A 23602-nucleotide genomic window follows, 5' to 3' on the forward strand; every position below is an offset into this window, starting at 1 on the left:
TCTAGCCTATAAATAAGTGACAATTAGAGTGCCAGCTGATTTCTCAATAGTAACAATGGAGGTCAACTAACAAAAGAATGGTAACTACAATGTACTGAAATAAAATAGCCATTGACCTAGAATTCTATACACAGCAGAAATATCTTTAAAGAATGAGGACATTCTTTACACTTAAAAATTATTAAAATGGCCTTAGCCAGTGTTGCTCAGTGGATAGAGCATCAGCCCGCAGACTGAAGGGTTTCTCCCTCCCTTCCTTCCATTCTCTAAAAATCAATAGAAAAATATCTTCTCGTGAGGATTAAAAATAATAATATTTGGAGCCTTGGTCGGTGTGGCTCAGTTAGTTGGGCGTCATCCTGTGCATCAAAAGGTTGCTGGTTTGATTTCTGTTCAGGGCACATGACAAGGTTTTAGGCTCAAATCCCATGTGGGGGGTGTGCAGGAGGCAGCTCTCACATCATTTATTTTTCTCTCCCCCTCTCCCTTCCTCTCTGTTCAAAAATATACATATATTTGGAAATAGTCTTTAACCATATTAATGCAAAGTAAAATCATAATGAGATACCATCATATGCCCACCACATTTACATTTCAAACTCTTGACAACAGCAAGTTTTGGTGAGGATGTTGAGCAAAAGGAACTCATACACTGCTGGTGGGAGTGTGAATTGTTACAACCACTTTGAAAAACTGGCATTATCCATTCATCAATTTTACACTTAGGTGATAGGTATGTTTTATGATCTCTCAATACTTAAAAGTAACAGTAAGAGGAAAATGGGGAAATTAACATATATTTTCAAAGATAAGCAATAGGAGACTCTGGAAAGTAAACTCTACTTTGGAGAGCAAATTGAGTAAAAAGTAGACATTCTTTGCTCTACACAGAATTTCAAGGTTTGTGAATAAATCCTGAAACACTAAAAACTCCCATTACTTTACATATTTGCAAAGTAAGATGTTACCCAAGCTAGTACAAATACTTTTATCCATTTTAAGTAAGCAAAATCTGAGTCGATTGTTGGAGGCATTCTGCTACAAAAGAACCGGGGCAGATCTCAAGTGCAGGGGAAAATCAGAACAAAGAGCAGAGCATGCCCATTAATGAGTGTTACTTGAACTTTTGGGGTAGTTGTTCTCAGAAGCCTTCCAGATAGTCCATAATCCAAGTGTACCACTATTTGCAAAAGCATAAAGTAAGCCAAAAAAAAAAAAAATGGACAAAGCACCCTCCTAAAGGCTAGTACAAAAGCCAAAATCTCACTTCTTTTTTCTTTTTTTTAAAGTATTTTATTGATTTTTTACAGAGAGGAAGGGAGAGGTATAGAGAGTTAGAAACATCGATGAGAGAGAAACATCGATCAGCTGCCTCCTGCACACTCCCCACTGGGGATGTGCCCACAACCAAGGTACATGCCCTTGACCATAATCGAACCTGGGATCCTTGAGTCTGCAGGCCGACCCTCTATCCACTGAGCCAAACTGGTCAGGGCAAAATCTCACTTCTTATTCTATCATAGAAATAAATGACTAATATGAGAACAGTGGCCAAGGCAACATGTCAAGCATTTGAAAAATACTTAAATAAATGCCAAAAAAATCCATAAAACACCATGTACAGTATTTTTAAAAAACCAAACAGTATTTATTTATATTCTATTTACTTTCAGAAGAATGAGGAAGCTAGGGGAAACATATTTATAAAGAAGGTAGTTTCATTTTACTTAACCCATTTGTGTTTTTCATGAAACAACAAAGATTTGACTTACAATCACATGTCTAAAGGGAATGAAAGCATTTATCCTGTTCAGTTTTCCATCTCTAGCCATGACTGAAATTATACCACTGCAGTCAGATGAAAATCTACTCCACTCCCAAGTAAACACCAACTAATATATATGTTATAAAAGAACCAGCTTTAGTAAAATCTGTCATAGCAGCCAACAAACCTTCAATAAAAGATACATATATCATAACACAGGACATTTAAGACTCTTTGTGTAACAGTGAAAATCAGAATTTACACAGGAAATATCATAATTGGCTATTAAGTCAATAGCATCACAGTAATGGTACCCAGTGTCTTCTTATTCAAGTATATACACTATTTCTAAGACTTGGTTATAACAAAGACATCAGTAAATAGGATGTACACACAATTATTTCACAAACACCATGAAAAACAACAAATAAAAATAGCCTTGAATTTTCTAATGATTACAAATATGTTAACATTACTATATATTTCATAATGTTTAACTGATTTGTATACTTTAAATCTAGCAATGAGTTTTAGAAAAATACTGATAATGGCTCAACATGGTTTTTTGTGTGTATCTTTTTAATGTCTTTTTATTGATTTCAGAGAGGAATGGGAGGGAGAGATAGAAACACTAATGATGAGAGAGAATCATTGATCGGCTGCCTCCTACACACCCCCACACTGGGGACTAAACTGGCAAGCCAAGCATATGCGCTGACCGGGGATTGAGCCATGACCTCCTGGTTCATAGGTTGACGCTCAACCACTGAGCCATGCCAGCTGGGCAACTCAACATGTTTTGAAGTCAGATCATATTTATATTTCAGTAGTCTGTATTTTCTGCTCCTCTTTCTTCCACCCATTTATTCAAAACAACGTCTGAGATCTCCACTGGCTGTGAAAGTATTACATTCGAAAACTTCTAGTTCTTTGAAATGGTTGGAAAGGGTTTTTTAGTGCCCACATTAGCATCTGTGGTTTTGGTTTTGGTTTTTCGGGAAACAGAAGTGCTTCGCTTTCTGGTGTGGGAAATCGTTCTTGGTAGACTTCAGGGTAGGATTTTTGAAACTAAAAAAAAAGAGAGAGAGAGAGATCTACAATGAACCCAGAAAACAGGTAAGAGTCAATAAAATTGGACAATCTAATTTTATAATGAGTTTCTGACCCCATATTTTCCTGTTCTTGTTTTGTTTTATTGTTGTTTTCCATCCAAAAAATAAAAAAGAAGAAATCAGATCACAGTCAAATTTACTTGAACACAAATCCATTTTTTATGTTGAATCATTTGATTTCACTTTCTATAAATCGAATTCACCTTTAATTTGATCCAACATTCAAATAAACTTCTCATTTAAGTCACGTCTTATATTTCCCCCACTGCCAACTGTAAATCAACCTTACTTTAAAAATAATAATTAACTCTGACCTGAAAATAACATGTTCTAAATAATTAAAATTTTGGTCAAACTCCTTCCACCATTTCTTAGCCCACCTGCTTCTGCCCAAATTGAAAACAATGTAGTATATATTATATTATGAAAAGCTTAAAGAGAGGCAATAAGTTTTTCCTCTGCTCCTCACCACCGAACTCTTTTCCAAAATGACTGAGGAAAATATAATTGGGGATCCAGAACTCCAGTGCTCTGTATATAATCCTATACCTATGGTGTGATCAGGAGTCAAGCTACACAGGATTCAGTCTTTAAAAATAAAAACCATTCATTTAACCTTGGATCGATATTTTAAGAATGGTCATAGTAAACATATTTTGAGGTGAAAACAATTGTCTGAAACCCTAAGCCATGTTGTTTAATAGGAAATTTCGTGATGCCTGAGGCAAGAAACCAATTTGACACTGGCTATCTAAAATCAAAGGCTTTTAATTTCTAGACATTTTATATTTGTAAATTCAGTGTGATTTCAAAGAAATCTGTCCTCATTTAATAGCTTCTCTAAGTTTAAAGTAATTTCTCTTCTAACTCATATCATATGCCACATATCAAAATAAGACAAATATTAGAGAATAAATGGTAAAAGATGTACTTTGGAGAATAAAGATGTGGGAAATTAACCACAACCTACACATGTAAATCACTGAGATTTCTGGAATAGATTAACTAAACAATATACTTTCAAAATTGCTATCTCAGAAGATGAGATTTGCACGAAACCCTTTAAAATAGAGAATTAAAAAAAAACCATAAGAACTATAGGGAGAATAAATTACTAATAAAGAATATCACTTTTTACTCAGAAAACTATAGGACACTGAAAAAAGGGATAGAGGAAGACATAAATAGATGGAAGAACATACCGTGTTCATGGATTGGTAAAATCAACATCATTAAAATGTCCATACTACCCAAAGCAATCTACAGATTCAACACACTCCCCATTAAAAACCAATGGCATATTTCACAGACCTAGAATGAACTCTCCAAAAATTCATCTGGAATAAAAAAAAGACCCCGAATAGCTGCAGCGATCCTGAGAAAGAAGAACAAAGTAGGAGGGATCTCAATACCAGATATCAAACTATACTACAAAGCCACTATTCTCAAAACTGCCTGGTACTGGCACAAGAACAGACATATAGATCAATGGAATAGAATAGAGAGCCCAGAAATCGACCCAAACCACTATGCTCAATTAATATTTGACAAAGGAGGCAAGAACATACAATGGAGTCAAGACAGTCTCTTCAATAAATGGTGTTGGGAAAAATTGGGCAGATACATGCAAAAAATGAAACTAGACCACCAACGTACACCATACACAAAAATAAACTCAAAATGAATAAAGGACTTAAACATAAGACGGGACACCATAAAAATATTAGAGGAATCCACAGGCAGCAAAATCTCAGACATATGCCGAAGCAGTATCTTCACCGATACAGCTCCTAGGGCATTGGAAACTAAAGAGAAAATAAACAAATGGGACTACATCAAAATAAAAAGCTTCTGTACAGCAAGAAAAACCATCAACAAAACAACAAGAAAGCCCACTGCATGGGAGAACATATTTGCCAATGTTATCACCGATAAGGTTTTAATCTCCAACATTTATAGGGAACTCATACAACTAAACAAAAGGAAGATAAACAACCCAATTAAAATAGGGGCAACGGACCTAAATAGACACTTTTCAGAAAAGGACAGAAGAAAGGCCAAGAGACATACGAAAACATGCTCAAAGTCACTAATCATCCAAGAGATGCAAATCAAAACCACAATGCAGTACCATCTCAAACCTGTCAGAATGGCTATCATCAACAAATCAACAAACGACAAGTGCTGGAGAGGATGTGGAGAAAAAGGAACACTTGTGCACTGCTGGTGGAAATACAGACTGGTGCAGCCACTATGGAGAACAGTATGGAGTTTCCTCAAAAACACTAAAAATGGAACTCCCATTTGACCCAGTGATCCCACTTCTGGGAATATATCCCAAGAAACCAGAAACACCAATCAGAAAGGATATATGCACCCCTATGTTCATAGCAGCACAATTTACAATAGCTAAGATTTGGAAACAGCCTAAGTGTCCATCAGCAGATGAGTGGATTAGAAAACTGTAGTACATCTACACAATGGAATACTACGCTTCAGTAAAAATGAAGGAATTCTTACCATTTACAACAGCATTGATGGAACTGGAGAGCATTAGGCTAAGTGAAATAAGCCAGTCAGAGAAAGATAAATATCACATGATCTCACTCATTTGTGGAATATAAAGAACAACATAAACTGATGAACAAAAACAGATCCAGCGACAAAGAAGTATTGATCAGACCGCCAAACCTCAGAGGGAAGGTAGGGGAGGGTGGGGGTAAGGGGGAGAGATCAACCAAAGGACTTGTATGCATGCATATAAGCCTAACCAATGGACACAGACACCGGTGGGGGGTGGGAGGAGATGAGGGCATGAGTGGGGGTGGTGAGGGGGAAATGGGGTATAAGGACACCTACCTTAATCAATAAAGAGAAAAATAAAAAGAATATCCCTTTTACCTGCTTCAATTTTTTCTTCTTCTCTTTTCTGGAGAGCTTGGCATCTGTTATGACCTCCTCCAACAAAGCTGCCAGAGGTTCCTGAGAGCCGTATGCTCTTTGGTATTCAAATTCCTCTGGACTAATTTGACGACAAAATGATGGGGCAGATAAAGTGATATCCATGTCGGCTCCTGGGTATTTTATCTGAAGCAAAAGGATTAGTAGAGAAAAAAAAGTGTATTTTCAAATAAATTACAAAAATTTGTTTAGATTAAACACAATTTACAGCACATGTCATTCCTCAATTTTAACTGGGGAAAACTCTTAATTAATAATGTCTGAAATTAAAACATAAACTAAACAAGTTGACTCTAAAATGATTCAAAACAAAAAACAATGTTGGACACACAGTGAATTATCAGGTTCCTTCCCCATCTGAAGAGTCTAGTGTTCCCTTCCTTGCACACTTTAGCCCAGCTGTCATGGAGAGGGAAGTCCTACAACCATTGTCAAACATGTGAATAGTGAGAATCAACTGAAAACAACAAATGTGCAGACACTGTACAGGGCAAAGGGAGAAGTAAGAGGAAAAATGATACCAAAACCTTTGAATAAGTGAGCATCCATGAAAAATACTTAACTTCAGAGTCCAAGAGGGTCATCTTCTCAAAAATAGAGCATCTATTGTTCTTCTGCAGTGAATAAAATTGCAGCTATTCACTTCTTTGGCTTAAGATAGTTTTCCAGAAGCCACAGTTAAAAATAAGTATTGCCAAGAAGAGTAGTACATTAAGTACAGTCCATGCCTCAACATCAGTTTACCAAATCAGAGACAACCTAAGAGAGACAGACCAGAACCAGAAGGGAAAGACAGGATACTTCCTTTTTATTTACCTAGGACTCACCCTTTATTCTGGCCAGTAAAACCAGGAAAGGGCTGGAATAAAGGGCGAGTCCTAGGTAAAAGGAGAAAAACACCAGATATCTATCATTAAAGGGCACAACTGGGAGAAGAGGGTTGCAAATAAGGTTGATAGAAGGCTGGTGTAAAAAACAATGCCTGCCTCACAACTGATCCCAGGTCAGCCTCAAACTGCCCCAAAATTGAGGAACCTCAAAAAGCACTTTAGTGAAGAAGGTCGAACCATTTTGAAGGAACCAAGTAGAATTTCTGCCAAGACTTTTTACCAAAAGTTTCTGCTCCTACAGGCTGACATACAAACCCCATTTTAGGGTCCACATAATATAGCAACAACAACGATGATAGCACTCCCTTTCAAAGAGGTACCTACCATGTCAGGCAGTTGTGCAAGGTGTTTTACAGTAATCCATAATTTAGTATTATACTGTGTAATACTTCACAACCACTTTATACAGCATGTGTGGCCCATTTTAATAATTGAAGAAACTAAAATCGAGAGAGGTTAAGGGATTTGCCCAGAGCCACACAACAAGGGAAGATGGGGAGCCAGGAGTTTGACCCAGGTCTTTATGGCTCTTGTTCGCCTACCACACCATGTTCTGAAGTGAGGCAGTATGTATGGGAGTTAGGGGCACTGATTCTGGAGACTGATCTCATCAGTTTGAATCCTGGCACTGTGACCTTGGACTAGTTGCTTAAGTTCTCTGCCAAGACTTTCTCATCCAAAAAATATAACAGTAAGTAGGCTGCAGGGCTATTAAGAATGAAGACATGTATTTCATATAAATAATTTCCATCAGGAAGTATATGTAGACTCTGAACAAATTCACTTAAGGAGTTTGCAATCAAAAGTATGTGGTTTTGATTGACATAACAAAACCAAGTAGGCAACCCACGAATTGTCAGTGATAACAAACTTGTATGCTTACTATGTGCCAAGACTTGTTGTACGCACCTTGTACATATTAATTCACTTAGTCCTCATAACATAAACTCCCAAGAAGCCTAGCTGACAATTTCATAGGATTTGAGAATATCCCTTCCTTTACCTGCACTCTTCGTAGGTGAGCCACACGCTCCTCTATGGAGGTCTGCAAGGCCAAAGGGACTTTCAGAATATCTTGGTAATTGTCCATCAGAAATGTTACCAACCTAGCAGCTAATAACTCATCCAAGTCCACTTCATCCTTGGAGCACAAGATGCAATGGGAAAATGTCTGGATCATCTAAAAGAAGAAAAAAAAAAAGGTGGGGAGATTTTTAAATAAATACCAATGAATTTTTTCCCTACTCTGAATTGAGTACGATCTTAATTTGCAAAAAGCAAATGTGACTAGTCAGTGAGAAATGGCCCACAGCACAGGGTGAACATCCTACATGGCACTTAGCCACACCTGGTCATCTCACATGTATTGATTTTCTCATTAATCAGCATGAGCAGAATGTGCATCACATCTCACAGAGACTTAGCAGACATGCTTGTCTGAAGGCTTTTAAACTCCTTTCACAGATGATTTTAAATATGTATATTTAAACAAATTCCGAAAATTATCATTACCACCATGACCTTGATCATGTAGCACTTTTAAGTTCGGTGTACTTTATAGCCATTTAGTCTGATAATATCCTAATTACATCATTGATTTTTTTTAATCATCGTTTTTTATCAATCTAGTTGCACAGTTTTATGGGTCTCAAACACTATATATTTTCCTAGTTAACTGGTATTTTCTCTAGGATTTTTAATGTACATTTGAGTGACCCTGAAGAAAACCATGAGGCTTTACAAGAAGTGTATTAAGTGATGAGACCCTTTATGGTAAGCAGAAACATAAAAAATATTATAGCAGGCCCTGGCCAGTTTTTCTCAGTGGATAGAGCATCGGCCTGTGGACTGAAGGGTCCCGGGTTCGATTCTGGCCAAGGGCACGTGCCCGGGTTGTGGGCTTGATCCCCAGTAGGGGGCATGCGGGAGGCAGCCGATCAATGATTCTCTGTCATCATTGATGTTTCTATCTCTCTCCCTCTCCCTTCCTCTCTGAAATAAAGAAATATATTAATTTAAAAAAATATTATAGCAGCTACTTCCACAGAATTCATGTTAACTACTCCATTTTTAATGCTATCCTTTGGATGGATTTTCTTAGTAATTTTATTGCTGACGATTGTATTTCAAAACCTATAAACGTAATTCTGTCTAATAAGACATCACTTTATCAATACTGCAGATGACACTTGATCTTCTTTCACATTTATGTGCACAGAGACTCTGTACTGGGAGACTACGGACCCCAGGGCACCCATGAATGCCTTGAAATTGTACACACGTGTTCTTCTGGAGAATATGTACAAACTTTTCTTCAGCTTTTCAGAAAAGTCCACTAGCCTCCCTACCAACTCCTTCCCCACAAAGGACAGGAATCACTCCCCTGGGCACTGAGTGCTCCTCTTATCTTACTCCACACTTCTAAAACTGGGCCAGTGGACCCCGAGGGTACACAGGGTTCACCAGGAAATGGGAATAACATATACACACCAACGAAGCATCAATTTCACTCTAAGACTTTTAGATAACTTAGAAATTTAGCTAATTAGCGATTCCAAACATAAACCCTATTTTGAAACACATGCTGACATTACAAAGTAGAATTTAAAATTACTCAATTTTAAGCAAAATTGCGCATATTTTAAGAAAAACCCTCCTTCACGGACCCTTAGGTCATTCCCCAGGGGACACAAGGTCTCCTGCTCCTTCCCAGCTGTCTGGCCCAGTTCCACATTTGCTTCTTCCCCACTAATCCCTTTATATGCTGCACCTCTCCTACTGGTTATAGTGACACTGACTCTGCAACCCTTTTAACCTGGAGGAGAGAGTGTTGTTTTCTTGAGAGATCACTTATCCTTTCTGTCCACCCTTCCTTCTCTTTGTGTTGACAGTAGACAGGATACAGCAGGTATCTTTACACTCAGAGTCTGCCCCTACTCACTTTTCCTTTTATTATGTTCTTTAAGACACTAAGACCAAAAGCACAATACCAGTCTGGGTGGACTCCAAGCCATGGCTCCGTAAGCAAGTCTGCCATGTACTAGTAGCTTCCTCTGCTTGCCAAGCTAGTACACTTTCCTCAGGTGAATTTTATTCCAAAAACTCAAGTCATGTTAGATGTTAGAACTCAACCTACCAGTGTTCGGGTGCCAAGGCCATCACCAAGTGGTGGCATCTCCTTATTTGAGCAGATCCTTGTCATCATCTTCATCAACAGCTGTAACTTTCTCCTATTTTCAGGTGGCAGGAGGAGGCAGCAAATCTGAAATGCTTCAATGGCCATTTTCTCCTCCTGTAACAAACCTGATTCAGAAAAAAAGTTTTTAATCTTAAAAATCTATAGCTTACTTGACTCTATAAAGTTCACATTTTTATAAAATATACATTACTAAAATTATGTAGAACATGTTTACATATTCAACTACTGGGCCAATTGATTATAGATCCATGGTCATTCACAAATTAGCACAAAATATACAAACCATCAACTAGTATTGAACAAATACAGCCATTTTCCCCTCCACACCACTGACAGATATAACTGAATTTTCACAGCATTCTTTCCCACTGAACCAAGAGCAGTCAGATTGAGCGTAGTCTAACACCTAACCCCCATGAGCAAGAACATGAATGTGCAATCACTTCCCTGAATTCTCCCCCTTCATTATTTCCTCATGACAAGCAGATCACCATCTTACACGATTCTCAGACTAAATAGTAGAACTAATGCTCCTATGGTTAATCCATTGCCAAATAGCTCTGCTTCTAAGTAACACCTGTCCAATAACCTTTCCTCCCTCTTAAGCATTTTTTTCTGGTTAAGGGAGCTGATTCAATTATGCTACATGCCATTCCTCTGCACCCAGTATGATTTTGCTAAAAATTCTAATATTGTGTGCTCTTTATCCCTATTTGTCCCTGGACACAGCCATTGCAAGCTCAATACAGAGATTAAACTGCTTTCACCAATTTACTAACCCATATCCAACTTCTTTAAGTTTCTAGTCTCTGACTTGAAGGCAAAATCATCTTTCATATTCCATAAATATTTTCTGAACATTTATGGTATGTCAGAGACTATGCTGGGTCCTGGAATTTAAAAAAAATATGCCTTTCCTGTAAAAAGGAGAGACCCACAAAAAATAAGTGACAAAATATAAATGTAATAGATGCGCTTCAAGAGACATTTGCAAGAGGCATATCAGAGGAATGCTAAGTCACTCAATATGAATGCAGTGTAGGCTTTCAGGGTAAGGGCTTAGTGTAGAAGTGAAGCTAAAATTACTGCAGAGACGAGATCTTAGAAACCCTGAATACCAGATTAAAGAGCTTGGGTTTTATCCCAAGGGCAATGGACAAGCCTGGAGACAAAGGAGGAAGGAGGAGGGAGCTTTTATATACAAGTTCAGATCCAAAATGTTCACCAGAAATACTGCTGCTGATTATCATTATCATTTGTATAGATCTGCTTTCAATTCTACATAATCAAATCCATGAAAAGAAAAAAAGGTTTATGACCACATTTTAATTTATTCTTTCATTTATCTAATAAATATTTATTTAAGCCCTGCATATATTCCAGGAACTGTTTTAGAAAGGATACAGCGGGGAATAAAATAAAATCCTGTCTGACCTCATGGAACTCCTTTCCCAACAGATAATGAGTACAGACATATATAAATATGATGTGAGGTGGAAAAATGCTGTTAAGAAAAATAAAGAAGAAAAGAAGCTGAGGACAAAACACTACTAGTGTTTTGAGAAAGGTCTCTTTCGAAGGAGGTGACATTCGAGCAGTCATCTGAAAGAATAATAGTAAGCCAGGGAAATATCAAAGAGACAAATTTTTAAGGCGGAGGAAATATCAATAAAGAGTTTAATGTGTAAGTATGCTTTAATTACTTGAGGAACAGCGATGAGGCCAGTGTGATGAGAGAGTAGTGTATAATAAATATTCAAATCAGAAATGAGGTTAGAGAGGAAGCCAAGAGATACACAGAACCTTGTAGACTATCATTAATGACTTCGGGTTTTATTGTAAGTGATCTGAGAAGCCACTGGAGAATTATGGGTAATGTAAGGGTGGGGCAAAAAGTAGGTTTACAGTTTTGGGTACATGAAACAGTTTATCCTTGTATTATCCTAGAGGCCCGGTGCACAAAACCGTACACGGATGGGGTCCAGCTGGCCCACCCAAGGGAGGGGCCGCGGGCAGTTGGCAGGCTGGCCCCAGCCCCTGGTCAAACTCCCGGTCGAGGGGACAATTTGCACATTAGCCTTTTATTATATAGGACTAGAGGCCTGGTGCACAAAAATCTGTACACTCGGTGGGGGAGGGGGGGTCCCCTCAGCCCGGCCCTGTGCCCTCTCGCAGTCTGGGACCCCTCGGGAGATAACAACCGGGTGGCAAAGGGCAGGCCTAATCCCTAGGTGCAGCCCCGGGTCGGGCTCAGAGCAGGGCCCATTGGGGAGTTGGGGCGCTGCCCCCTGTCATGCACAGAGCAGGGCGGATTGGGAGGTTGCGATGCCACCATCAGTCATGCTCAGGGTAGGGCCGATTGGGGGGTTGGGGCACCGCCCCCTGTCACACTCAAGGCAGGGTCGATGGGGAGGTTGCGGCGCCACCCCCTGTCACGCACAGAGCAGGGCCGATCAGGGGGTTGGGGAGCTCCCCCTGTCACGCACAGAGCAGGGCCCATCAGGGGGTTGGGGAGCTTTCCCCTGTCACACATAGAGCAGGGCCCATCAGGGGGTTGGGGAGCTCCCCCCTGTCACGCACAGAGCAGGGCCCATCAGGGGGTGGAGGAGCTCCCCCGTCACTCACAGAGTAGCTCCGATAGGGGAGTTGGGGCACCGCCCCCCTGTCACACACATAGCAGGGCGGATCAGGGGGTTGGGGCACCGCCCTCTATCACCCACAGAGCAGGGCGGATCATGGGGTTGGGGCGCCGCCACTGTAACACTCAGGGCAGGGCCGATGGGAAGGTTATGGCTCTACCCTATCACACACAGAGCAGGGCCCGTGGGGGGTGGGGGGCGTTGGGGCGCCACCCTCTATCACCCACAGAGCAGGGCCGATCAGGGGGTTGGGGCGCCGTCACTCTCACACTCAGGGCAGGGCCAATGGGGAGGTTATGGCTCTACCCCGTCACACACAGAGCAGGGCCCGTGGGGTGGGGGTGTTGGGGCGCCGCACCCTGTCACACACAGAGCCGCAGGGTGATCAGTGGGTTGGGGAGCTCCCCCTATCAGGCACAGAGCAGGGCCGATCAGGGGGTTGGGGCACCTTCCCCTGTCAGGAACAGAGCAGGGCCGATAGAGAGGTTGTGGCCCCACCCCCTGTCACACACAGAGCGGCAGGGCGATCAAGGGGTTTGGGCGCTGCCCCCTGTCACGCTGATCCTGGTGCCGGGAGGCCTCTCGGCTCCGCTGATCCCGGTGCTGGGAGGCATATTACCCTTTTACTATATAGGGTAGAGGCCTGGTGCATGGGTGGGAGCTGGCTGGTTTGCCCTGAAGGGTGTCCTGGATCAGGGTGGGGGTCCCCACTGGGGTGCCTGGCCAGCCTGGGTGAGGGGATGATGGCTGTTTGCAGGTGGTCACACACCCTTCAGGGTGGGGGTCCCCACTAGGGTTCCTGGCCAGTCTGGGTGAGGGGCTGAGGGCTGTTTTCAGGCTGGGACTGAAGCTCCCAACTGCTCCTTTTTTTCTTTTTCTTTTTTTATTCTGGGCCAGCTTTAGCTCTGGCTCCAGCTCTGAGGCCTCAGCTGCGAAAGTAGGTATCTGGTTTGTTTAGGTTCTATAATCGAAACTCTGTATCAACTCCAGCTCTGAGATCCCAGCCAGCTGAAAGCTGGTTTCTGGGGTTTTGTTTAGCTTCTATATTTGTTACTATGTTTCTTAAACTTCAGGCTCAGAGGCTGGCAAGGCAGGCGGGGAACGTTGGAGTCCTCCGTCACTGAAGTTAAGCAAGCCTCATGTTAGTTTCAAGCTGCCTGGCTGCCGGCCGCCATCTTGGCTGGCAGTTAATTTGCATATCGCCCTGATTAGCCAATGGGAAGGGTAGCGGTCGTATGCCAATTACCATGTTTCTCTTTTATTAGATAGGATTCCTAAAAATCATAGAACTCATGATAGAGGAAACCTCCAAAGTAGTCAGAGGAAAAAAGGACACATTATGCCCAGAGGAACAAAAATAAGGAATCATCATAGACAACTTTAAAGTGCTGAAAGAAAACTTTTAACACAGAATTTTATATCCATTGAAAATATCTTTCAGAAATAAGTCAAAACAAATACTTTTCAGAGCTCTCTGTCCCCCCTCCAAAAAAGCACAGAATTTGTTTCCCAATAGACCTATACTATAAAAAATGTTAAGGACACTTTTCAAGCAAAAGGAAAATGTTATCAGATGAAAACCTGGATCTACACAAAGAAATGAAGAATACCAAAAGAGATTAATATGTGGGTAGATAAAACTTGCTTTATGTTTCTTAATTTCTTTGAAGGAAAAATATCTGTTTAAAGAAAAAATAACAATGTGTAGCAGGATTTATAAAGTGTTATTAAAAAACATATGTAGGACTATAATGTATGAAACAATAGTACAAAGGGAAAAAATGAAAAAATATTATTGCAACGTAGTAACATTATATGTGAAATAATATAATATTTAAAGGTAGGCAAAGATTTTTTTAGACACAAAAAGAATGAACCATAAAAGAAAATTATAAAATGCATTTCATCAAAATTAAAAATTTTTGCTTTATATTTATTACTTTTAATAAATATTTTTTTTATTTCAGAGTGGAAGGGAAAGGGAAAAAGAGATAGAAACATCAATGATGAGAGAGAATTATTGATTAGCTGTCTCCTGCATGCCCTCCACTGGGGTTCAAGCTCTGTCCCTCTCCCTTCCTCTCTCTAAAAAATCAATAAAAACGTATTTTTAAAAATCTTAGAATTATAGAAGCTCCTTGTGAAAGAAAGACAGAAAGACTTCAGGAGACACACAAATTAATTTGACAAAGTAAAACACAAAAGCTCTTTATCATGTGATTAAAATCAAAGACAAGTCACAGACTATGAAATGGTATCTGTCAGACTGAAGGTAAAAAAAAGACTACTAGCATTCAGACTATATATTTTAGAATGACAAAAAGAGAAAGAAAAAAAATAGGTAAAGGATAAAAAAAATCTTTCACCCAAGAAGAAACCCACATAACCAATAAATAGCAATAAGATTCCTTTCCAGATTAGAAAAATTAAAAAACTTGATGAAACCAAATATCAGTAAGGAAATGGTCAAATAGGAGTATAATGCTAATGGGTTCGTAAATTGCTGGAACCACTGTGGAAAGCAATTTGCTAAATATTTTGCTTCTACATACAGAACATATGCAAAATCTATTGTTAAATTGGGGAGGATGGGCACATGGATGTATTTTATATTAGTCTCTGTTCTGCCAATTTAACACCACCACCATCTCTCAAATAGTATTTTGGTGGAAATCAAATTGCCGGGTTCCTTTTTAAGTGCTATTTAAGAACATTTTTTTATGAGCAATACCTCCAATAATAATGAACACATCTAGCACTAGGTCTTGGCTTCTAAATATCACTTTACTAAAAGGAACCAAGAATCCTTGAAGAAATGGCTGGTTCCAAGGCTTGGAAAAGAAAGTATAAGATGAGCCTGTAGTGCCATGCCAGTGCTCTAAGAATGATGGGGATGTGATAAAAGGATGTGAGCCAGTTTGAGGAGCCTCCTTCAGGGATCCTATCTAATAATAGACAAACATGGTAATTAACCATACCTTCGCTACGCCTCCCATTGGCTAATCAGTGTGATATGCAAATTAACTGCCAACAAATATGGCGGCTAATTTGCATACTGCAGGCAGATCCTGCTGCGCTGCCCCGCATGGGGCTGGCAGCAGCGCGATCCCCAGCCCCTGGCCGCCCCAGCACGAGATCCTGGCCTGCCGTGTGCGGGACGGGGCAAGCGGGGTGGGCAGCAGCGCAATCCCGAACCGCCGCCCGCCCCGGCCCGGGATCCAGGCCTGTCGTGTGTGGGGCAGGGCGGGCAGCAACGAGATCTGAGTGGCCACCCAACCCAGCCCGGGATCCGGGCCTGCCATCTGCGACCGGGGGAGACGGGGCAGGCACCGCGGGATTGCACGTGCCATCTGCCACCAGGAGAACGGGCCTAAGCCAGCAGGTGGTTATCGCCCGAGGGGTCCCAGACTGTGAGAGGGCACATGTTGGGCTGAGGGAAACCCGCCCCTGCCAGTCCAGTGCACAAATTTTTGTGCACCGGGTTTCTAGTTTTATGTATAACAGACTGCTTGATATTTACTGTCCTATATGTCATTGAGGCTGTTCAGTTTAGTCCCCATTCACAGGTCTTTTTTCTCTCCATACTTTGTTCAGGCTAGCTTTTATGTTAATACTTATGGCTATGTTAATACTTAAGTTCCTTGATTTTTTTTGCATTGTCTAATCTGTTCTTAATTCCATCCAATGAGATTTTCCTTTGCAATACTGTATTTTTTTAATTCCTAAAGTTCAATTTGGTTCTTATTTCTTTGTTGTTGTTTTTTTGTTTTTTGTGTTTTTTTGTTTTTTTTTATGAGACTATCTCTTTTTAAGTGTACAATTCAGTGGGTTTGTTCTCTTTGTGGGTTTGTGTGGGGTTTTTTAGAATATTCATGAAGCTATGCACCTAACCACTATTTCATTCAAAAAACATGTTTGTCATTCCAAAGAGAAATCCCCATTCCTATTAGCAGTTACTTCCCATAATCTTCTCCCCTGCCTCTGGAAACCAATAATTTCTGTCTCTACAGATCTATCTGTTCTGAACATTTCATATAATGAAATCATACAATATGTAATTTTGAATCTGGCTTCTTTCACTTAGAATAATGTCTTCACTATTCATCCATGTTATAGCATGTAACAGTATTTTACTCCTTTTTATGGCTGAATAATATTCCTTTGTGTGGATATACTACATTTTATTCATTCATCATTTGATGGGCATTTCAGCTGTTTCTACTTTTTGGCTATTCTGAGTAATGCTGCTATGAACATTCATGAACAAATTGTGTAGGCATATGTTTTCAATTATTTTGGGTATAAAACTAAAAGTGGAATTGCTGAATCAAATGATAACTCCATATTTAACTTTTTAAGGAACCGCCAAAAGTTTACAAAATGGCTGTGCCATTTTAGATTCCCAATACTCTCAACAATAAAGGTTTTTTAAAAAGAAGAGAGAGAGATTAGGTCATTTTCCCAAATGCACAGCTAGTTAGTGGTTTTGAGCCCATACAGTTTAGGGCATGGACTCCTAAATACTGTGCCATTTTTTCCATGTGGTCAATTATTTCCTAAGGATAAGTGCCTAGAAGTAGAAATGCTGGTTCAAAGAGTAACACAAACATTTAATAAGAAGATAGTCAAAGAAAATACCATTCTACATTCTTCAATTTGGGGGCAAGGATTAGAGACAATAAAAAGCACAAAGAATTTCTGAACACAGCTAAAACTGAAATTGACTCTTTTATACCAAGGAGGACACCTCAAAACAATTTCCTTGAGCGTTCAAAATGAAAGCCAGGTGATAACTACTGCTAGTTTCCTCTCATAAAGTAAAAAATAGAATGTAGTTTATGCCTGAAGAAACTCACACCACTTTAAAATGCTAATTTCACAATAGAAATGAAAAACTGAATATAACTCTATAACTCAATATGAGCCACAGTTAAAAGGCATTTTTAATCTAAGTGTAAAGAACAAACCATGTGTTGTTTTAGCTAAGCATAAAGGACAAACCATGCATAATATAAGCATCTGTCATAATGAACTATTAATACTAGTAATACTTGAGCAATATCATACTTTCTGAGAAGCTTTCACATTCATTAAATCCTCACAATCACCTTACTATATAGGTAGGTAGAGATAAAAGTTAGAGGTGTGTTTTTTTTAAGTAGTTTACAACTAAAATTAAGAAATATATTTTACATCGTAACAATACATATGCATATTCATAGGTATATAAAACAATAATGTTTATAAAAATACCTACTCTTACTACATTTTATACACTCTGATATTTTATTATTATTCTACTAGAGGCCCAGTGCACGAATTTGTGTACCAGTGGGGTCCCTCGGCCTGGCCTGTGGGATCAGGCTGAAACCAGCTCTCCAACACCCAGAGGGGTCCCAGATTGTGAGAGGGCACAGGCCCACTGGTGCATGATCGGGCCGGAGAGAGACACTGAAGGTTGGCCAGCCGGGGAGGGACTGTGGGAGGGCTCCAGAGTATGTCCAGCCTGTCTCGCTCAGCAGGACCCCAGCAGCAAGCTAACCTTTCGGTCGGGGCGTCTGCCCCCTGGTGGTAAGTGCACGTCATAGCAACTGGTTGACCCATCAACTATCTGCCCCCTGGTGGTCAGTGCACATCATAGTGAGCGGTTGAGTGGCCATAGCATATCATTAGCATATTACACTTTGATTGGTTGAACAGCTGACTGGTCAACCGGATACTTAGCATATTAGGCTTTTATTATATAGGATGTCTTTTTTTTATTTTTTAATGCTATTCTATCACACAGATTTCACATCCAACACCCAGTTTCTGAAATAATGGCTTAGGGAACTACTGAGTTTGAACTGAGACTCTTGTATAACAAACATCCAGGAATACACAGCCAGAAATCAGACATATACTCTGGTCTTGATTTTAGGAAATAGAGCTGAGATGAGGATAAGAACTGAAAATACTCAGCACATGGATAATTCATGAAGTGGTATGGATGTATCAAAGAGAAGATAAAAGGGCCGAGGTTTGATGTATCTATAATAACTTAAGCCATTCCTGGCATCCGGTCCCAAGGATGTTATTCTTCAGTCTGTTCAAATGCCAAAGCAGGACTCACTTTTAGTTCTGCCTTTGAATCTTGGAGTGCTATGTATTGCTATGTAGGAATACTTAAATTCTCAAAAATAATTTAATTTGTGCTCTCTATTTTTGTTCCCTAATTTCTTTCTCATTGCTGACCATTATTCTAATCTTTTTTCTCCCTTTCAATAAAAGCTTACTAACAAAAGCACACTACAGTATTAAAAAAAAAAGATCATAAGAGAACGCAGCTATAAAACACAGTTGAACTAAAGAGACATTTTCAGCAAGTATTTTCGGGTTCTTCAAGATCATAAAGTATTACTGATATTAAGGAGTGTCTTGGTTTTTTAGGTTCAGTTTTAAGAACTTCTGAAGAACATTAGCATTCTATTGTCATTTACAGACAAAGAGTTTTAATGTTGTAACTATTTTATTATTTTGATTTATTTCATTTTCCTAAAATGGAAGCTAAAAGAGTAACTTTCTCATCTTTCACCATTTCTACAATGTCATCATAAAAATACTGAATCTTCTTTCTCTCGAGAAAATGACATAGGCCTTCTGTAGCCCCATAGGTAATTTGTTTCCTTTTCAGAATGATATAATAGTGTTTATTTCAATCATAGATTATAAAAATCCATCACAAATAACTTTACATAAAAATCTTCCTATCATTTGAAAGGAGAAATGACTAGATAGCAACATATGATTATCCTATCTTAGTTTATGCATTGTTCTAATTTTTGTAGTTTTTAAAACAAAAATAAAAGGTATTTATTTTTAGGCCTGGCCGGTGTGGCTCAGGGGTTGAGTGCTGACCTATGAACTAGGAGGTCACGGTTCAATTCCCAGTCAGGACACATACCCACGTTGCAGGCTCAATCCCCAGTGGGGGACATACAGGAGGCAGCAGATCAATGATTCTCCTTCATCACTGATGTTTCTATTTCTCTCTCCCTCTCCCTTCCTTTCTGAAATCAATAAAAATATATATTTTTTAAAAAAGATACTTTAGTAGGAAAATAAGTGTTGCCCATTGCACTAACTTTTATATCTATTAGTATGACAGGCATTACTGCCATTTAACAATGAGAAAACTGGGGCCCAAAGTCAATACAACTAGGTCAACAAACCACGTTACCTGAGTTTGGAAATGTTTTCAATGATGAAATAAGAATAAAATAATAAAAAGATAATTAAAAATCCACCAAATCATCTGTGAGTTTTTTCAGTCATGCAAACATTTCAATATTTAGCTGTATTGAGGAATAATAAGTGTAAATAATTCAATACTCAAAGAAACCCAACTGTCCCTTAAGACAGAAATAAGTGAAATCAAAATCAATGAAAATTTATAATATTCTATATCATTAGAGATTAGGTGACACTTTGGCCATGATGACCTTCCCTTGTTGCCCTCCCTATCATTCCCCAATGGTTATATCAGAATTTTATTTTCAAATAATTAGGAAAACAAATTTTCATTTTTATAAAATAGACCCAATCATTCCACTAACATGTGTAATGTTAACAATAAGCTATTCCTTATGGGAGCCTCAAAAAAGAAGTGAATATGAAGACTTTTAGAGAGCCTAGAGTTCCCAGAAAGGCCACTGGGCCCATGTATGTTCAGCCAGGGAACAAGAGATTCAAAAAGGGTTTGTTGCAGTTTTGAACAACCAAAGGAATAAAAAAAATGTCAAGTTTCATTTTCACTGAAAAGAGATATACGAAGGAAAAGGCTTATACTAAGCCTAAAGAATTCAGACTACACATCAATTGGAAAGAATACCCTGCCTAAAGAAAGACACAGCAAGAGAGACTATTTCTAGAGGCTTTTAAAGAAAGGCAAACAAGACGCCTTTGTGAATTGCTTAAAAGTGGATACAGATTCACCCACACACAAGATGATGCCCTTTCCTACATGAAGAGTCCCAATGCTTTAGCATATTTATGACTTCTCTTGCCTTTATGCTTAGAAAGTCCTTCATCTACCCCAACATCAGATAAATGTCAACTATATTTAAGAATCTGCATTTTTACATTCATTTAATTCTCTAACACAGCTGGAATTTATCCTGCTGAATGGTGGGAGAAAGGTATTAAATTTTTTTCCAAAAGTTTTTTCAATCATCCTAGTGACTAACAGTATGTTTATAAATACCTTATGCGTTTAGTTATAACCAGGGAATACCTAGGCACTTCTCTAAATTCCCACCTTTAAGGAGTACCTAATGTCACTTTTGCCAACAATCTTGACATAACAGTAGTCCTTACATTTGGAGGTGATTCAATATCCCTACCTTGGCCCAGCTGCATCTTTAAAAGCTCCAGTCATAAGCAAGACCAAGGCCCTGAGAGCAGAGAGCATCACCAGTAAGAACTTTGGACTAAAATGGACAAGAGCCCTCTATCTGATCAAGCACACTACCAAGGCACTCTCTGAAAAGAAGAAGAAAGAAGAAGGAAGAAAGAAGAAACAAAGAATAGAAAACTATCCTTATGGGTATTTCTAGGTTAAAAACATAGGAGGAGATCTCAACCTATTGAGTAAGATGATCCAATATATAATCAGTCTATTGAATTTCAATGGCATTTTATAAACTTAACATTTAGTAAGAAGGGAACAGCAAAGAGCTACTATCTCAGTCTTACAGCCTACTAGCAAATAAACCAGGAGTCTTGGGCTCAACTGCCTACAAAAACAGATAAATAGAATAAATGAGCAAAGGGGATTAAGTGAACTGGGCTTTAGAGTCTGAAAGGCAATGGGAGACTCGGCAAACTGGAATTCATGTACCTGAAACACTTGCTCCTTCTAGTGGAGACACTACACAGCCGCAGCAGTTTGTGCCACTCAAAATTCAAGCCCAGAATTGCCAGATCCTCCCATTTCTCTAAAGAATCCAAAATTATAAATTCTTACATGAATTTCTTGTTTCTTAGAGTTTGGAAACTAATTAAATTTCTTTTCAAAACATACAGGCTACATGTATGTATGAGCCAGCCTGGCCCACAGAACACTACTGTGGAATTTCAGATTACACATGCAACCCATACGGCACCCAATTTTCACAAGTACTCTACCCGGCTCCCATGCCCTATGTGCTTCCTTCCTATCTGCTGCCCCTTTCCTCAATATGCCAAATTAGTGCAAGCTTCACAGAATCTAGGGTGTGTGTGGAGTGTGAATAAAGGATGCTGTCCTGCCTCATTCACCCAATTCAAGGATCAGATGAACTCTGATCTTAATACAAGGAACTGTCATTTTGGAAATAAAAACTAATTATTATGGACAGTTATGTTAGGTCAGACCACTGAGCCAAATTAAATCATTTTTTTAAAATTATAAAAGTAAAGAATAAGTCTTACATCTCTGAAAAGTCCTTTTTTTTCTTTTAAGAACCCTTAGATGTCTTATTTCATATATCAAAAATGGTTAACTGCTCTCAGTGTCACAGCTTTGGCATTAGCTAGCATTATTTCATGCTAGAGGTCAAAGAATAGACCTCAAAAGAAATTCATTAACAAAACTGAAAATCATTTCCATTGAAAATGCTGTAGGATTTTTAGCTTCTACACAAAATTGATTACCTACTTTATTACCTAATGGTATCCTATTCCAATCAATGTAAGTCAAAACGTTTAAGGAATGAGTTAACCCTCCTGAGATTCAACCTACACATCTAATTTGTAGATACACAGTTTCTAGATATCTTTTTCGACAGGGTCTAACAGGATTTCTATATTAAATAATCTTTGTTAATCATATAAACAAATTATAGCCTATCATAATCTAGAAGACTTTCTTCTTTTACTACATAAGGGTATGGTTTTTAATGCAGGGTGTCTCAAACATTCACTTAAGAAGGACTGCCTCAGCCCTGCTAGTGGGGCCCAATGGTTGAGCGTTGACTTATGAACCAGGAGGTCATGGTATATTCCTGCTCAGGGAATATGCCCGGGTTGAGGCTACCCCAATGTGGGGTGTGCAGAAGGCAGCCAATCAATAATTCTCTCATCATTGATGTTTCTACTATATCTCTCTCAGTCTCCCACTCTGAAATCAATAATGTGTCTCTGGAAACAGATTCACCCTTATGTACATGATTTATAATTGTTGTTTTTGTTTCTTATTATCAGGAAACCTACAAAATCTTACAATTTAAAGTACTGTGCTATGAGATCAGGTAAATTATTCACATATTGTTAATACTTTATTTTTCTAGGATACTATGGCAACATCCATACTTTCCAAGAAGGAAGTAACACTAAAAGAAGGAGAAAGGGGAAAAAAGAAAATGGGAAGATTGCTAACCCCACAATACTCAAATGCAAGAGTATTCTAATTCATAAAAATTTACATAATAGAGGATGATACCCACACAATGGTCTGGTTATTAAAGCAAACCTTTCAACAAGAAAACAGTAGTATTTTTGAACAATCATAATAGCAAGAGGAAAATCTGGTTTCCTAGAAAAAGAAACAGTTTCAGAAAGACCCACAGCAAATGTTGATGTTTTTTTCCTTTTCACGGTGCTTTCTTTTATTTTTTTAATATATTTTTATTGATTTCAGAGAAGAAGGTAGAGGGAGAGAGAAATAGAGTCATCAATGATGAGAAAGAATCACTGATTGGCTGCCTTCTGCACGCCCCCAACTAGGGATCAAGCCTGCAACCCTGGCCTGTGCCCTTGACCAGAATTAAACTGGGACACTTCAGTCCACAGGACGATGATCTATCCACTGAGCCAACCAGCTAGGGCTCACCATGTTTTCTTGACAGTGTAAATTCTGAAGAACAAATCTACGTGAGGAATAGCAACAAGTTTTACAAATGATCAAGTTACTATATTTTACATGTCACAAATAACAAATAGCTCTATAAAAATCTGTTCCTTCCATAAAAATTAGATTTGTAAATGAAAATACACCTTTCAAACCTATTTATGACATC

The 23602-nt window shown here is 39.0% G+C and overlaps 1 protein-coding gene across 1 annotated transcript in view; it reads right to left on the bottom strand.

Moving 5' to 3' along the window:
* Nucleotides 1-1286: 1286 nt before the first annotated feature.
* DEPDC1B (DEP domain containing 1B) overlaps nt 1287-23602 on the bottom strand; it is a 54026-nt gene continuing 31710 nt past the window's right edge. The window contains exons 7-10 of the mRNA XM_081088783.1: nt 9865-10031; nt 7732-7908; nt 5779-5964; nt 1287-2833 (exon numbers count right to left, since the gene is read on the bottom strand). Coding sequence (XP_080944909.1) covers nt 2672-2833; nt 5779-5964; nt 7732-7908; nt 9865-10031 — 692 coding nt within the window. The 3' untranslated portion in view covers nt 1287-2671. The remainder of the gene's footprint in view (nt 2834-5778; nt 5965-7731; nt 7909-9864; nt 10032-23602) is intronic.

The sequence above is a fragment of the Myotis nattereri genome, assembly GCF_964212035.1.
Source record: "Myotis nattereri genome assembly, chromosome: 4".
In the NCBI taxonomy this organism is placed as follows: Eukaryota; Metazoa; Chordata; class Mammalia; order Chiroptera; family Vespertilionidae; genus Myotis; species Myotis nattereri.